Source organism: Peromyscus eremicus, chromosome 11, assembly GCF_949786415.1.
Source record: "Peromyscus eremicus chromosome 11, PerEre_H2_v1, whole genome shotgun sequence".
Lineage (NCBI taxonomy): Eukaryota > Metazoa > Chordata > Mammalia > Rodentia > Cricetidae > Peromyscus > Peromyscus eremicus.
In genome coordinates, this window is record NC_081427.1 from 24,822,794 (window position 1) to 24,840,318 (window position 17,525).

Below are 17,525 nucleotides of genomic sequence, written 5' to 3' on the forward strand. Positions count from 1 at the left end.
GATTTGTCACCACAGTCAGTAGTGACAAATACCAAAACTCTCTGGTAAAGTGAGCTTGCTCCTCGTCAGCCGATAGTCTGAAGTCACAATCTGAAACAGAAAACAACAACTAGTCCATAGAACATGGTTTCCTGAATTTTAATCTTTTAAAAGCAAAATAAAGGGACTAATGCAACCCACTAAATAGAAATCAAATACTCTGTAATAAAGACCATCCAGCTGGAAACAGAACATCTAATCAATGAAACAACAATCGCAGTTTGACTTGGAGTTTTATTTCAATGGGCACACTTCATTCATTGAAGGGAAACTAGGCTAGGTCTCGATGGGCAGCAGTCACAGTCATTAGGCAAGTAAATGCACCAGCACTCCCGTGCTCTCCTTTACTTCTTTGTGTCTTCAGCCTCATCTGGCTCTCTCTCTTGATGCTCTCTTTCCCATCTCATTTCTTTTAACTCTTGTCTGTATTTCCGTTCAATGAAGCGCTTCTGATGGGCCATCTGGGGGAAGTTATCTGACACAAGGAGATATGTTTAGTACTTAATAAAGGATATCCACGAGTGCAAAGGATGGCGGCAGACACACACGCACACAGACAAACACACGCTCACCACACATACAACATTGTGTTTTCTAAAATACAGGCTAAGAGTGATCTTTTTTACTCTTCTGTTATTCATAAATACACTGGAAGTCTGGATTGACATCTCTGCCTCTAATTTCAATATCGGATATAAAACCGAGTAAAGGCACCAAAGCACACAGCAAGTTAAAATAGAGACTTAAGATTCTGGAGTGTTTCCAAATAGGCAGGAGCTCTAAGCAGCATTCTCTATGAGTGACTTCAGGGAGACAGGAAGAGTGAAGGAATGTAGGGTCTTATAGTTTGGACAGGCTCAAACTAAAAGTTCCCTGCAAGCAATGCTATCATACCCTTATTTACCAAGAAGGAAAGTTTCTCGGAAGAGCAAACCCACGTGAGAGGGACAAAAGGAGGCCACATTCCGTCACTGTGTCCGGGGAGCAAGTCTATCTTTAGAGGACCATCAAAGGCCGGAGCTGTACTCGCAAAGGTAACGCATGTGGAGAACTCTGATTTGATAAAAGGAGAACTGTCACTCAGTGGTACAGTCGAGCTATATTTAGTCTGAGATCTGACCTCACGCAACAGCAAAGACACAATGAAAATTTGGATGAAGATTTAGCAATTCCACAATTCTCTTGCTCCATGATGCACACACAGTGTTGTGCACCAACGAGGTGAGAAATCAAGCACAGAGTGAGAAACCGTCATGGCGTGTACCTGACCAGTGACACACACTCAGACAAAGGTCACAAAGGACACATGCTGGCGGGCAACACATGGAAAAAGAACACAGCTCTGTCTGTTTTTCACACACAAGGAGTTGGAGGTGAGGGGATGTGGCTTGCCCAGGAAAGCAAGTCTGTTTACTTGTTTGCTGGAGGGCGGAGCATAATGAAGTGTGTCTGTCTATATGCAACATGCTCCTAAATTCTTTTTTATCTCTTTTCTACACCGTGTCCCATCTTCACTACAGGTTGGAGAAGGCAGGGGCAGGGTAGAAAAGCACTTGGAAGACAAACAGCGAATCATAAAGTCCTCGTGTATCTGAGAGCGAGTGATTAACAAGACCAGGACACCATCACTTGAGAACTAAGACAGGAATACTGTCCCATTCTATCAGGAATACTGAGCCCTTACACACTGAATACATTTTGACTTCCAATACTGTAAGTAGTTAAAAAAATAAATGGTTTTCAAACTCTGAAAAGTTTCTGCTAAATAAGCCCTGTTTCTTCAGTAGACTCTACTGTGAAAATGAGTTTGGACCAAAGTCTTACTGTTCATATCTAACCATGAACAAGCAAGCTTTCAGAATGTATCCCCAGCGCTTTGTTTAGAATAGCTTTACTACATGTATGTAGTAACATATATGTTTTGTACGTGTGTGTACACATACACGACATAAACAGTGACAATCTTTCCACGCTCCATCCCTACACTGGTATGTGTCTATGGATACATATTTTCCTTTGTATCTCTGTTATCAGTCTTCAACAGCATTATTTCAATAGCTACAAAAATATCACACTTGGATATTTAGGAATCGGTAAACTGTTGCCAACAGGCCAAACACAGCTCTCAATCAGTTTCTGTAACTAAAACAGACACAGACGTCTGATACCACCAGTACCTGTGTATCACCATGTCAGAATTTAGTAACTGAGACAGATTATGACCTGTGAAACCTAAATACATGCAGCTGGTCCTTTACAGAAAATGTTTGCCAACCCTTAAGAGATACCATTTATTGATAAGCTTGCTTACTGTTTAATGTGCAGTTTCATTTTATTTAAATGGTTTGCTATTATAAATCAAGTTGTCACAATTGCCGTGGTATGTGAGCTATAGTTCAGAATCTAAGTATTTCCTTAGGTTGGATTCCTAGAAACAGAATCAGAACCAAAATGTGAGAACTTCTTTAAGGACCTGACATAATGCCAAATTACCTTCCAGTATTTAAGTAATCCACTCCTATAGTACTTTTGGGGATTAGTAATTTTTCCAGTACCATCTTATAGCTGAATATAAGCATCAGAAGCTGGGAGTGGAGGGGTGCGGGGGACTCTGTTGTTTTAACTAGAAAATAGAATCCCACTCTACTTCAATAAACGATGGTGCATTTATACAAACAATCAATGAAAACAGTCTCAAGAAAAAAAAAAGTCAATGTAAAACTCTCAGTGCGGATTCCACCAATGCTAGACCCTGGCAGCCCTGGCTTCTGACCCTCAACAGTAAGCCGTTGTCTGCTGATTTCCTCCAACCTTTCCCAGAACCTCACTCAAGCCTGAGAACCCTGGGCCACTTCACTTGGAGCTCGAGTGCTCACTCTCTCCCACTCCTATAGCTGGTTCTGGAGGCACGGGCATGCTGTGCCCACGGGCCCTTCTGTGCGGCACAGTAGGCCTCAGAGGACAGTGTCCCGACTCATGCCTTCAATTTACAAGACTAGGCAGCTCTCTCTATGGTCTGTTAGGCAACTGGAGTTTCTTCAAAACGGGCATTCCACTCTGGAGACAATCTATATCCCCAGAACTAAATACACTACAATATAGACATTTATTGTAGACACTGAACACACACACAAAGTAGCCACCAATCATGAGAAAAATCATCAATAAAATATAGCACACCCACAGCAGAAAATAGTCTGCAACTATTAAGAAAGACTGAATTGGCGCCACGCTATATTTTATGACTCACAGGGCTGCCCATGATATACTGGACAAAAGTGAGATATCTTATTATATACATACATTAGCATGTAAATGTATGCAGAAGTATGTAGTTACCATCCAATTCAAATAAGACAATGGTTAAAAAACTAAACAGAAAAAAAAAATCTCCCCGTGTATATGTTTATGTCTACATAAGATTTTTTTTTTTTTTGGGGGGGGGTTCCCAGACAAGGCTTCTCTGTGTAGACAAGACTAGCCTTGAACTCAGAGATTCACAGGCCTCTGCCTACTGAGTACTGGGATTAAAGGCGTGCACCACCAAGCCCACTTACATACTATTGTTTTATTTCATTTGTTTTGTTTTGCTTTGAAGCAAGGTCTCATGTGGCCCAGCCTCACCTTGACCACACAATATAGCTTCAGGTCACCTCAAACTCGTGATCTCCTGAATCTACCTCCCAAGAGCTGGAAAGACAGGCCGTGTGTCGCCATGCCTGGCTTATATGACTATAAAGTATGGGGAAATATGGTCAGAAACAACATGCCACTCACAGAGGTTCCTATGCTGAGAGTAGAGCTCTATTAAAGAAGGAAAATGAAAACTAAACCCACTTAGGAATGCCTTTGAAACATTACGTGTGCTTTACACATAGCACACCTTCTACTGTACTCTGTACGGAGGATAATTATGAACAAAATAAGATCACAGTTGATCAGAACTTAACCATTCCTCTACTTCCTCATTTTCCTTCCACAAAACACTCATTACATTATGAAGGTATAATTATAGAAAAGAGATAGGCTTACATTTCTCAAGTGCGTCCATTGCTGCTCCCATTTCTGCCTGCTGAATACTGTTGAATAAAATGGTGAGGTAGACTTTAAAGGTTTGCTTCTCTAAAAACACAAATTACAGCTACGAATTATTAACACTGATTTTCGTATCTCGTGCATAAAATGCCACGTGATTACTTCCATCACACATGGAATTGCATGCCTGGGAATATACACAAGAGCACGCAGGAAAGCCTTTGATTGCACAAGTCTCTTTAAGGTATTTGTTCCACACTTCTAACACTGCAGCGGAATATCTCCCATTTATATTAGGTCTGAAGTATTTCTTAAGTCTGAAAACACCCCGTGTAAAGTTTAAACATGAAAGGATCAAATGTGTACAGAGAGAAACAGGCAAGGCACAGATTAGAGGGTTCAAAGAAAGGAGATAATAAATATAATTCTTTTTCCTAAAAAATGGTAAGAATGTCCACAAAGCTCAAGTGATAGGAAATGAAATGTCTAACTGCTGTGCCATGCACACCATGACACACCTTATATATCTGAACTCTGCAGAGGCTGCCACTGGGCAGAACTGACCAGTGTAGCAACTGACAGAGTTTCCTCCCCACGGCCAAGGCCCTTTGTGTAAGGGCATGCAGGGCCCAAGGCTGATTACCAGGCTTCACAGCTGGCTTAGAGGAGACATTAGTCCTCGGGATTCATGTCGCTCTAACTGCAGACACTCCACATTCTAATTCTGCAATACAGACTACAGAGCTCTGAAATACCAGGTAGGGACTTCCCTGACCACAGACACACACTCAATGAAACGAACACCTCCCTCTCATACCTTGGGCCTTTCCCACAGCCTATCCTTTCTCCTTTGAAGTAAACAGCCACAGTGTAGGTTCTAGCATGGGATGGCCCCACTGTCTGCAGAGTCCTGAAAGGAAAGAACATCAATTATGACAAAACGCTCAATTATTTGATATTATATAACTGACAAAATAACAAAACAAATAAAAAACCTTATTCTGGTTGCAGAGAGGGGGGAACATAAAAATAACAAGAAATATGGAAAAAGGAAGTGGTTCAATCTTTGATTTGCTATATAGAGAGTTTTGAAATAGAAAATCTGAAAAAAATATCTGCATTGCCGTTTATTTTTCTCAAATAGGAATAGTATCTGAGGGCTCATAGTCAAGTAATGTAATATGTAATACTTTAAAACAACTTCTAAGTGTGGATATTTGAGTATAACATAATTAACAAACTTTTACATGAAGAATTGAGGGCTTTAGTTATTTTACAATGTTTATCACAGCTAAAAGCAATAAATGGGTAATAACGCCTCAAGTCACACCTCAATGGTTTCATACCCTTTATGGATTCTTTCTAATGTCTAGTGTTTTATCAAAGAGATCAGAAAACATATTTAATTTCTGAAACATCTGCGATCATTTCAGAGATATGCTATAATGGCAAGTATATAACACAATCACTAAAAAACAAAGCTCCAGGTACTCCTGATTTAATGACAAGGTGCAGATTTCAAATGTAAAAAAACTGATAACTCATGGAAAAAGGAAATTAAAAGTAGCCAAGAATGATAATGGAATGAACACAGTAATCATGTAACTATGTAAAACAAGCCCATCATCTTGATAACAAGAACAAAGTCATCATCTTGTGGGAAGACGTATATGGGCAGAGAGCACAGCAATTTCCTTTGTGTTTACACATTCAAGGGGTGTGCATTGTGGCTTCTTAAAGGCAGTTTTAGTTTATTGGTTTTTTGTTTTTTTTTTTTTAAGATTTATTTATTTTACTTTATGTGTATGAGTATTTTGCCTGCATGCACATATATGTGCACCACATGCATACCTGGTGCCATGGATCCCCTGGAACTGGAGTTACAGACAGTTGTGAGCTGCCATGTGAATTGAACCCTGGGAATTGAACCCGGGTCCTCTGGAAGAGCAGCCAGTGCTCCGAACCACTGAGCCATCTTTCCAGTCTCCATTAAAGGTAGTTCTGACTAAAGCAATCATGCCTGTGCTGTAAGACAGGCACCATCTTTATCACTGACCCTCAGTTATCACTTCGATGGAGAGAGTCTTTGAGACACTCATATCACATAGGGTATTCATTATGCTTATCAGACAGATTAATAAGCTACTTCTAAATATTTACGGGTTTTCCCCAACAACAACAACAACAACAAACTGTTTCATACTGACAGCCACTTGAACAATTTAGAGTAGCTGGCCACAGGGTGACTAGTCTTCTGGCCTCTGTTTTACTGGCTGCACAAAAGCTCAGAAACTGTTGTGACTATTGTTTTAATGGTGTGAAGTCTGAAAAGTCCAAAAGGAGGGGCTCTCAGAAGGAACACACTTGTGTACACATGGGTATGCTTAGAACCTTGTGTTCCCAAAGGCATGGAGCAAACAGTACTGAAACTAGATTATTTTTAATTAATAAAGAATGTGTGTGTGTGTGTGTGTGTGTGTGTGTGTGTGTGTGTGTGAACACAGTTTAAAAATGAGGTCACGTAAGAATTCTGAATGTTTGTGAGAAAACTCCAAGAAAACAAGACAAGGGTCTTTGTGACCTCGGTTTCTACAAAGCACAGAAATGTTCTTGGAGTGTTTATGTGTTCCTCCCAAGTGTAGTGCATGGGCCTGAGTTCACTTCAGCTGTCACTCATGTGCCTCTATGGAAAAACATGTTTCTGTCATGTGCATGTGTGGCTTGTCCTTGAGACTGAGCACCTTACTCATGTGATTCTTCATATCTATCCCTCAGAGTATAAACTGCCTGATGCTCTGAATAAAGCTGGCTACTGCATGAGATGTTAGTCGGCTCACTTTAGCCCCTCACTCTCCAGGTTCAAACCGCCAACTAGAGCAGTAAGCATATGCAGGTCCCCACCAAGGCCAGAGGAGCATCTGATCCCGGGAGCTGGGTTACAGATGGTTGTGAGCCCTCCCAATGTGGGTCCTGGGAACTGAACTCAGGTCCCTCTGCAAGAGCAGCAAGTGTTCTTAACTGCCGAGGATTCCTCAGCCCAATGAAACTAGACTTTAAAGCATCCCTAAATCACGTATCAACATACCCTGGGAGACAGCCATGTACGCTAATGATTCCTTTCTTTGCAATTCCCATCTAAAGCCCTTCTCAATCCACATGTGAACATCACAAGATACGAGTCGAATCCGTTCTCATCAGTACTGGTGTTATGTGATATAGTGAACCGTTACTCACGCACGTTGCTTCTGAATGTCTTCTGGCTACATTCAAAAGTGGAAGGCAACTTTTGACTCGGATTCCAGGAAGACCAAGCACTTGAGTAACAAAGTAGCAGCAGCAGTAAACACTTGTTCCCTTTCTGCCCGGCAGGGGAGACACGACAGAGGCCAACAGAGACTCAAGGGAGACAGTCTTAAATAAGAGACGGAGGCCAACGGCTTCCCTGGTACTCAGGGAGAGCACAAAGCCGCACTCAAATATTGCTACAAACAATACACAGCTCCCCACCCCTACAAGAAATCAGACACATAAAAAACTGTACAAAAAACTACTTCACCTGGGGGCTTGACAGGTAAGCTCAGGGGTTAAGAGTACTTGTTGCTCCTGAAGAGGGTCCAAGTTCAATTCCCAGCACCCAAATGCAGCTCATTAGCATCTGTAACTCTAGTTCCTTTCTGACCTCCACAGCACCAACCACTCATCATGTGGTGCACATACATATATGCAGGCAAAGCATACATACACATACAAAAAAATACACTTAAAAAATCAACAAGTACTGCATCTGAATTGCAGTACCTTGATCTCATAGCCTTAGTAGATCTTCCTGCCAGGCAGGCAGGAGGTCAGAGAGATTTGTACCTGGGAGAAAGCAGGGACAATCAAGATGCACCCACTTATAGCTACGACAGAGCACTTCAGGGCTTAGCCAGTGTCTCCTGAAGTCTCTCGTCCCCACCATCCACGCGTTTTCCATCTAAGCCCACGAACGAACGAGCCACTGAGAACACCCACTGAGAACACTGCGGCCAGTGGCCGGCAGCCGGCGTGCAGGAAGCACTTACTTGTACAAGGGAATGTCCGGCTCCTTCCCCTCGGTCCTCAGCGTCAGGCAACACTGCTGCAGCTGTGATTTGGGGTCATTCCAGTCCTGGTTCAAAATGAACTCCTGTGGGATCAGACAGAGCGCTGAGTGCTGTGCTTCAGACCACCGGAAACAGCGCGCACAGCGACGACAGCGCCGGAGCTCACCTTCAGCCGCGGAAAGAAGCAGACGTTCATGAAAGTATGGACGTATTCCAAGTCCTTGTCAATGTACAGAGCTGCAATAAATGCTGAAAAACAGAACGCGGAGTAAGCAGTGCCCTGCTATTCGCCAGAAACAGCAGAGCTGAACTTCCTTCATTTTTGTTAATCTTAGTATTTAATTACATGTATATGTGTGTCAACATGGGCGAATGGAACAGAACTCAGGTCCTCCACAAGGGCCGTATATGCTCATTGAGACATCTCCCGGCCCTTAGGGCTGAGCAGTATTTTCACAAGGTTTTTGACTTCTAGACACTTTTTTTAAAAGCATAATTATTCCTTTTTTCTTCAAATAAAACTGTACCCTTTATCACTAATACCAGAAGCACCAACGTAGATGCGTGGTTAGGATGCAAAATCACAGAACACAGAGACTGGATTGCAGTTAGCTAGGGACTAAGTGAACAGTCTAAACCCTCCTACTGCTGCGACCCTTAATACAGTAGTTTCTCATGTTGAGGTGACCCCATACCATAAAAATATTTTCACTGCTACTGTTACAAATTGTAATATAAATATCTGTGTTTTCCAAGAGTCTTATGTGACGCCTGTGAAAGGGTTGTTTCCCCCCAAAGGGTCATGACCCACAGGTTGAGAACCACTAAGGCTATACCAAATGCTACAGTGCAGACTAGGACTGGTATCTGGGAAAATAACCAAGTTAACACCAAAGAATCAAAACTCGAGCTGCAGATCAGATGATGCCGGAATAAGCACATCTTTGGACCCGCCGCGCCCAACAGCAATCTTGAGACCACTGGTGTACCAGTTCCAGGTTAAAGTTCATAAACAGGAAAAGAAATGAGAAATTTAAAGATTTTACCTGTCCAAATTAAGAACAACTCAATGACAACACAATAATCTATGTAACTGAATTAATAAGGGACAATTCCAAAGATGAGTTCATTTAAAAGAATTTTAACTAAGTAGACAAATGGTGCATTTATTTACGAGACTGAAAGTATCTTTCATTGAGCTAAAATAAAAACTCCAGTGCCACTGATCACTCAGCTGAGTCTCACTTCTCTTTAGTGTCTTGATTAGATAGTCTGTGCTTCGTACACCAGCTGGTTTGCACAGCAGACTTTAGGATTTACATATAATTCCAATTCTGAAAATACTATAATATAAAGAGCTCTAAGGTCCAGAGAATAGTCTAGTTCTTTTGAAGTAATATTAGAAATAATAAAATTATGTGTATAATCCCTTAATTAGCTATAATGGAATTAATTATAATGCTTCTAGACCATATCAGAAAACACAAAAGATGGGGTCTGTTCAGAGTTTTGTACTCACTCAAAAGATATAGTTGGTAATTTCAGTATTTAGTGAATAAGTTATCCTATCACCTGTGTCCCTTTATGAAGGATGCTGGGTAGCAAAAACAAACAAACAAAAGAAAACCACTACTGTGATTCACAGTAACAAATCTTCACATCGTATTACTGCTTCTCACAAAGGGATTTGATGACTGAGAGTTAAGATGGTGGGAGGAACAGCCACCTCTGAATATAAGTTGAACAAAAAAATACATTATTCACGTCTTAGTGAAAAGCAAAAATAAATAAAAAGTGAAAACAAAAGAGGTTTCTTAGACAGATGTGGTCACCCATGCCTATAATACCAGCACTTGGGAGGTAGAGGCAGGAGCACCCAAGAGGTCAAGTCTACCTTTGACTACACAGGAATTTCTAGGCTAACCTAGAATATACAGAACTTGGTTGAAAAGAACTAGAAAAAGAGAGAAAAGAGGTTCTTTAGCCAGAACATCATCATCATGATCATGAGAATAAGCTCTAGTCAGTTCAACTTGAACCTTGAACGTGCTGGTTAAAAGCTTTACACTGTAGGGAGCACTCACATTCCAAAAGGTCTGCCAGTGTCTTGGTTCTCAGGGCCACGGGTCTCTTGGTTTTGTCATTGGTGATGGCATACTCTTGCATCCCCAGCTCCTCTGCCACCTTGGCTTGAGTTCTGTTATTCACTAAAGAACTTCGCAACAACTGGTCAAAAGGAATTGGGGCACAGTTAGACACCACTGCAGTCTGGTCTCTCCTTTGTTCCTGTGTTGAACCCAACCACCTGGACAGCATGTCATGAAGGGATATCAGATAAGTTAAGATCTAGGTCCTCTATCCTCGGGTGACTACAACATACTCCAAATGCTTCTACTGTCTCCTCAGTAACTCACCCTGCTCTACCACTTCGACTTAAGCCAACAGTCACATACTCAATCACTTAATTAATAGCAGTGAGAAGACTTTGGGAGAGAGGTACACAGCAGTATGACTAAAATACGACTACTAACAAGTTCAAAGCTACCAAACTGGGAAGCATTGAAACTTTAAAAAATCATGTTAATTAAATATAATTTACATCCAATAAAATATACCCCTTTGTGTACAGTTACATTAATTTTAAAAACCTTACCCACTTTTACCATCCCAAACAAATTTCCCATACCCTGAAATAATCAGTCATAGCCAAAAATTATAGGGGCACATCCACCAAACAAACCTGTTTTTAAAGTTGTTTTAAATCTAAAAGAAGCATCATATTTCATGACACAGATCCTAATTTTGATACTACATGACTTAAGGAAGAGATGTTTCAATATTATTGAATCACCTATTTATATCATTATTATTTTAAAGATCTATATTATGTACCCTGTTATCTCAGTCTTTTCATACTCACTTTATCTTTAACCAAATTTAAATACCATTTTTAAGATTTATTTTTAAGATTTATTTACTGTGTATTTTCATGTGTGCATACATGTGCACTACAAGTGCACAGATGCCTGTGGAGACCATAGGATGCTGGAATTGCTGGAGGGGGCAGCTGTATGCCTCCCCACATGGTTATTAGTAACAGAACTCAGATCCTCTACAAGAGCAGCGAGCTCTTTAAACCACTGAGCCATCACTCTAGCCCCAATTTCAAAATTATTTATGTATTTTAACCTCAGGAATTCAAAACAGAAATGTCTCCTAGGAATTCAAGATTACTAAGAGGCCTCCAAGGATTATTTGAGACACTGCCTGAAAATTACACAACTGATCCATTCCAAGTGTCCATAACAAGCCCAATTTAAGCATTTAACATGCATAGGAGAGAGATGGGAAGGGAGACTGGGGGAGCAGGCAGATGACAAGATGGGAACTCACCAAACTTGAAAGAATTGACATAAGTATCCCCAGTTCCGAAGACTCGGGGGAACACTGCACCTAAATCTCTAACTTTCCTTACCAGAAGCACTCACAAACTGTTGGTTCCTGAACACAGGGTCAGGAGGAAGCAGCCATGAGTCACGCGAGCATCACACCCGCCACTGGTCCATAGTGCACTGTGTTTATCAGATGCAAGTTTTATGTTCTATGGCTCCACGGTGTCAACAAAGCTTATGAAAATCAAGATTTATTCTCAGTGCTTGATATTGAATCCTTGACAATAGATAAATAAGGAACAATATGTTCTTAATTTGTCTGGCAATGATTCATGAAGCAGAAATACAACTTGATCTTCATAAGCCATGGCCGTTATTGAATTTGAGACTTAACTCTTCGCCTGTCTCTGCTCCACTTCCTTCCTATTCCTCCTCAACTACACTGTTTCTTTGGAACACTAGTTCTTTAAAACTAATTATATATACGTTGTGCTGTACAATTAATGTATACTAATAAAAAGACAAAAATTAAAACCCACAAAAGAGCTTAAAATTGAAAAGGCCAAATCCAATCCAACTTACAGAGTACCTGAGCTGAAAGTGCTACCTCTTTCGAGCTGAAGCAGATGATACAGGGATAGGAAACTTATTCGGGGAATAGGGTTATGTTGAGCAAGTTGAACCCACGCTTTGGGTAAGAAGGGAAATTCCACAGGCTGTGTATATGGCCTGTTCATGCCCCAGGATCAATGCCCCCATGTGAACAAGAACACATACAAGTGATGACACATGGCTGGCTGTGGTGGTCTGAATAGGAATAGCCCCCACAGACTCATGTGTTTGAGCGCTTGGCCAATTGGGAGTGGCACATTAGGAGGTGTGGTCTTGTTGGAGTAGGTATGGCCTTGTTGGAAGAAGTGTGTCACTGTGGAGGTAGGCTTTGAAGACTCATATGCTCAAGCCAGACCTAGTGACACAGTCTTCTGCTGCTGCCTGCAGATCAAGATGTAGAACTCTCAGCTCCTTCTCCAGCACCATATCTGCCTGCATGCCACCATGCTTCTCACCATCATGGTAATGGACTAAACTTCTCAAACTGTAAGCCGCTCTAATGAAATGTTTTCCTTTCTAAGAGTTGCCGTGGTTATGGTGTCTCTTCACAGCAATAGAAACTCTGACTAACACATTAGCTATCAGGCCCCAGCTGCCACTTCCAGGGTCACTGACCCTCCTTCGGTACTATGGAGTAACGCTGTCTGACAGAGAAAGAAAGCAGTGGGGATGAAAACAGGGAATGCTTTCAGCTTTACTTTACGACAAGCCCTGGTAGGGCTTAAAGCAGCAAGGTAGCTAACAGTAACTGAGATCTGTGAAGTTCATGTTAAAAATTCAGAGTATGAACTAATAATCAATGAGGAAAGGGGGACCAGTAATTAACCTTATTTTTGTAGTCCATTTACATTTGGAACATGAAGTAAAATGAGGTAAGACTTTGATCTCGAAGCATGAAAGCCCAAATGGAGGAGCATTAAAGTGACAATTTCTGTCTTTGTCCTCCAGTGACTTCAACTTCAGAATAAATCTGCTTTGCCAAATCATGGGTAGAGTGAGGATGGACAACAGAAGCAAAACCTGTGACCATGTGAGGTCAGCATGGCAGCAGTGGAGGCTGAGGATGCAGCAGGATCAACAGCATCCTTCTCAAGTGCTTCCGCATGGACCTACTCCTAAGAAAGCCACACACAGGTCAGCCACAACAGTCACCACCATGCTTCCAGAGACCCGAACACAGACTCAGGAGCACACAGCTGCTCCTCTCGACCAAGCTTTCCAGAGAAGCTGACCTGGGTAACTCCTCTCAAGAGCCTTCTACCCAACTGAGGGTAGATTGAGGTCTAAGATGCTTCTCAGGTATTGGTACCCACATTTCTCCCAAACACCAAGGAATCAGAATTTTGAACTCTGAGCTTGGCATGCTTGCCCTCTGGGAAAAAAAAAGTTCATATAGATTCTGATGAACATAGAACTAAAAAAGAGTGAGGTAGTTAATGGGAAAATGGCTGGGAGGGTTTTCTATGAAAATGAACCACAGCGGCAAAAGTAGAAACCATGACACAGCAAGGTGACCATCGAGGGAGCTAGAAGAAAAATCAGAGCCAAGTGAGGGAGAGCTGGTACAGGCAAGGCCACAGGAGATGGAAGAAAGTCCAAATGTCCCTGCAGAGGATAAGGAGCACCTAAAGGGGCTAGCTAGCGCAAGGCAAGATGCTGATACTGTAATTACTGTTTTCTACAGAGGCATGATCTACTTTTTAGTTTTAGGAGAAATCTAGGTGCTATCCACAGCAGCATCAGTATTAGGTAAGGTTTGCTCACTCTTCAGTAATAGGGAAATGATTCTAGAAAGTTCTAGAGTCCCTGTAGATTTATTTTAATACAAAACCTTCTGGATACCCACTTCCTTAAAGCCTTCAAGATCCTCCCTTCTACCAAATACTTACCTATCCCTACCAACTTTTTCTTTTACACTAGCCCTCCTCAAAGTTTAATTTTAAACCAAAAACAACAAATAAAAGTACAGTTAATGCCTTTGAAAACCTGACGAAGGTACTGCTGATCCCTTAATGCCAGCCAAGGGCCAATAAATATTCTAAACCTCAGATTCTGGTTTTGAGAATTCAGGGTGTTCCTACAATCTCAGCATAGACGTCTCCCACACTTACTTTAAACTTAAACTTCCATAAGGACAAGATTTATTGGTTTCCTTCAACTTCCCTAGTCAATGGGTTCTAGGAGGAAACCACAGCCTAGGACATAGGCAACCCAAGAGGGCCACCTAGTGTAAGGCAAGTAGACTGGGATCTATTATTTTAAGGGCTTTAACAGTGGACTGAAAGCAAAGTCTACAATTAAAATTGACAGTTACCTGCCACACAGGTCTTTTCTACCAAGAGGGGTAGCTAGACGGCCTCCCTTTCCCATGGTAATTAAAGAAAAGGTACACAAACGACAGCCGGCAGAATGCAGGTCAGACGTGAGGAGCCAAACGATGTCAGTGATAGAGAAATCCTCTGTCAGGAGGATGAAATCCATCTTTTCGGAGCTCTGTTGGCTGGGGTACCTGCCTGCCTGGATGATTTATACTCTGCTATCAGGAGGCAGCAGGGCAGGATGAGATCACCACTTCTCAAGCTTTTTGTTTGCAATCCCTGCTCTCTCTCCTATTACCTGCATCACGCCTCTAAAATCAAGCAAAACACTTGCACAAGTTCATCTTGCTAGTGCAGTCACCATCGGACACAGTGCCTGGCACACGGCAGCCATGGAATGAGCAGCCCTTGTTAGCTCCACAGCGGAACACCGTGCTAAGTAGGAAGGGCGCACGTTTGCAAGTGTGTGGGACAGGCATTCGGGCCCGAGTAAGGTTTTCCTTCTGGTGCTCTCTAGTCACGCTGCCCCTACCAGGTAGGCTTACCCTAGAGAACAAAAACCTGAGTGTCTAGATAGAAGATCTCCCCTAGACGTCCCAATTCAAACTCCATTAAGCTAAGGCTTACTGTGTATTAACTGTATATGATCTACATTCCTTCCCGAGCGGACTCTTTAAGTACTCACTCACAGGGCAAGACAACCTGCAAAACTTGGAAAATATAATTACATTTGTCCTGTTGTCTTTATTCTTTGTAAAACAAGTGTGTACCCAACTGGCTCCACGGTCAGACTTTCCAATGCGATTTATTGCCACTCAGTGCCTTTAATCACAAGAAGGAACAACTGCTACCCTTCCAATGCAATTCCAGTAACCTGCACACACATTTAAAAGTCAGTTTCCAGTTCATCCTTTGAACGTAAAGTAACATGCATTTCTCTACAAAACCACTCCCTCTGCCTGTGTGTGACTCACCCTTCTGCAAACTGTCCCTCTTTGACTTCTTTACCAAGTCTGTATTGAGAACCTAACCTATCTTAGGTACCGCAGGGCTAGAGAGGAAATCAAGCATCTCTTATGGAACTTCTAGTCTAGTGGAGTAGGCAAGCTGAAATAAACACTAGAATAGAAAGAAACGCAGACTTTAGACGGGTGCAGTGGGGGGTCAGGGAAGCTTCTCCTACACTCAGAAGTCAGGTCAGAACTGCCAAGTGAGGGGATACTAGACGATACTAGGCAGAATAAAGGACCAATGCAGAACAGTTTCCAGCCAGAGAAGCAGCATGTGCTAAGGCAATGGCAGAAGAGGCCTGGACCAAGCAGGCTGGCGCAGAGTGGAGGAGCACGTGACAGTCTGAAGAGGTGTAGGCAAGACCACTAAAGGTCTGGCTTGTTCTCTAGTCACTGTCCAAACAAGACTTAAAGATGGTTACTCTGGGCTGTGAAGAGCATTCATTCAAAGCCTACTTTTCTGAGTACCTATATAATAGGAATTTCCCAATGAACCAAAATTCAGAATAGAAAAGACACAATGTTCTCAGTGTATACTCTGATGGGAGAAGACTAGAATAACACATACCTAGTCCCACGGAGAAAATGGGGATGAAGCTCCAATCAAAGGGAGTGAAGCTAGGGACCAGAGGAAGGGACTGTCTGTTTAAGCAGAGTAGGCTAACTAACTAAACAGAGCTAAAGAGGATGAGGAATTTGGCTACGGGGATTACCTAGAGAGGACTATCATAGCGCAGGCGAAGTCCCCACTCTTGTAGGCCCATGTCAAGAGGCTGGGAGGAGACTAAACAGCATTTTCTTTTACCCTGAAGGTGGAAAGAATGCAAGGTCTGATGTAAAGGAGACTTGTTACCTGGTTGCCCTTTCAAAATGGTCTGTCTAGGGGTGCAGCTCGGCGCTAAGAGTGCCTGCCTCACATGGACAAACCTTGGGGTTCAGTATCCAACATGGAGGAAAAGAATCCCTCTACATACTGCACGGAAGACAGACTGGAGAGGAAAGGGCCAGGTAGACGGAACAGCCTGGCTGTGGCCAGACAGCGTCAGCAGTGGGGCTGCTGTCAGACTCGGAACTGACTGAGAAGTTCAAGTCCACAGGTACCTGAAGTTGGGGAGGTCTAAGACCAGGCAAAGACAAGGCTGACCCTAAGGCCTCTGGCAACTGAACTAATGGAATCATCTATATTAGCATGAAGAACACTGAGCGAGAAAGAAGCAGGACTGAGGCGCAAACTGTTTTCTTTAGACACGAAAGTCTGAGGTGCCTGTTAGAAATCCAGTTAAAGGCTTGCATGTTTATATATCTGGATATCTGAGTATCACTATATCCCACAGCTATGAGTCCAGTGTGAGGAGGAAAGAAAGGCTTTGGACATAAATCAGGAAGTAGCATACGGATGTTTTCAAAATCACAAGACAGACAGGATGAGGTCATGTATGGGGCAGAAGTCGAAGGAAGCGGGGAGGTCTGACAACTGAGAACAGGGACAATTTTGATGCTAGCAAATTGAGGATAAATGGCTGGTTGGTGTGGTCACAGGAGAGCTGTCGTAAAAGGAGTCTTCTGGATGACACACATAAAATGGATTGCATCGGGGTACAAAGTGATAGAAGACAAATGACTTGAAGCCATCCTGAGATCAGGGCCTCTGAAAGATTCAGCTTGAAACTGTCCATCTCTTAGGCAGAGTACAAAAGTGCCCTCAAAAATACCAGGCAAGCTTTTCAAGAGTAGCAGGTAGTTCAGAAGAAATGTGGGGACTTGGGGAGCCCACTCCTCTTGCAGAAGGATGCTCTACTACCCTGCACTTTGTATGACCAGAACCATAAGCCTCCCATCCTTTATAATTTTATAAAAGTTATTGCTTCTAATTGGATCCCCTGACAATCACATTCTTCCTGTAACATTTTGATAGCTATGAAGAACACATTTTAGTGATCCAGGTGATCAGGACTGGGAGGGTAGCTATGGGGATGGAGATTAGGACACATTCCAGAAATACAGAATAACACTGTTAGAACTTGGGAGGAGGGG

General features: G+C 42.4%; 1 protein-coding gene across 1 annotated transcript in view; it reads right to left on the minus strand.

The window, feature by feature from the left end:
* Positions 1 to 255: 255 nt before the first annotated feature.
* Drosha (drosha ribonuclease III) overlaps positions 256 to 17,525 on the minus strand; it is a 120,637-nt gene continuing 103,367 nt past the window's right edge. Inside the window, exons 30-35 of the mRNA XM_059276203.1 lie at positions 10,244 to 10,385; positions 8,326 to 8,408; positions 8,139 to 8,242; positions 4,892 to 4,984; positions 4,072 to 4,118; positions 256 to 514 (exon numbers count right to left, since the gene is read on the minus strand). Coding sequence (XP_059132186.1) covers positions 384 to 514; positions 4,072 to 4,118; positions 4,892 to 4,984; positions 8,139 to 8,242; positions 8,326 to 8,408; positions 10,244 to 10,385 — 600 coding nt within the window. The 3' untranslated portion in view covers positions 256 to 383. The remainder of the gene's footprint in view (positions 515 to 4,071; positions 4,119 to 4,891; positions 4,985 to 8,138; positions 8,243 to 8,325; positions 8,409 to 10,243; positions 10,386 to 17,525) is intronic.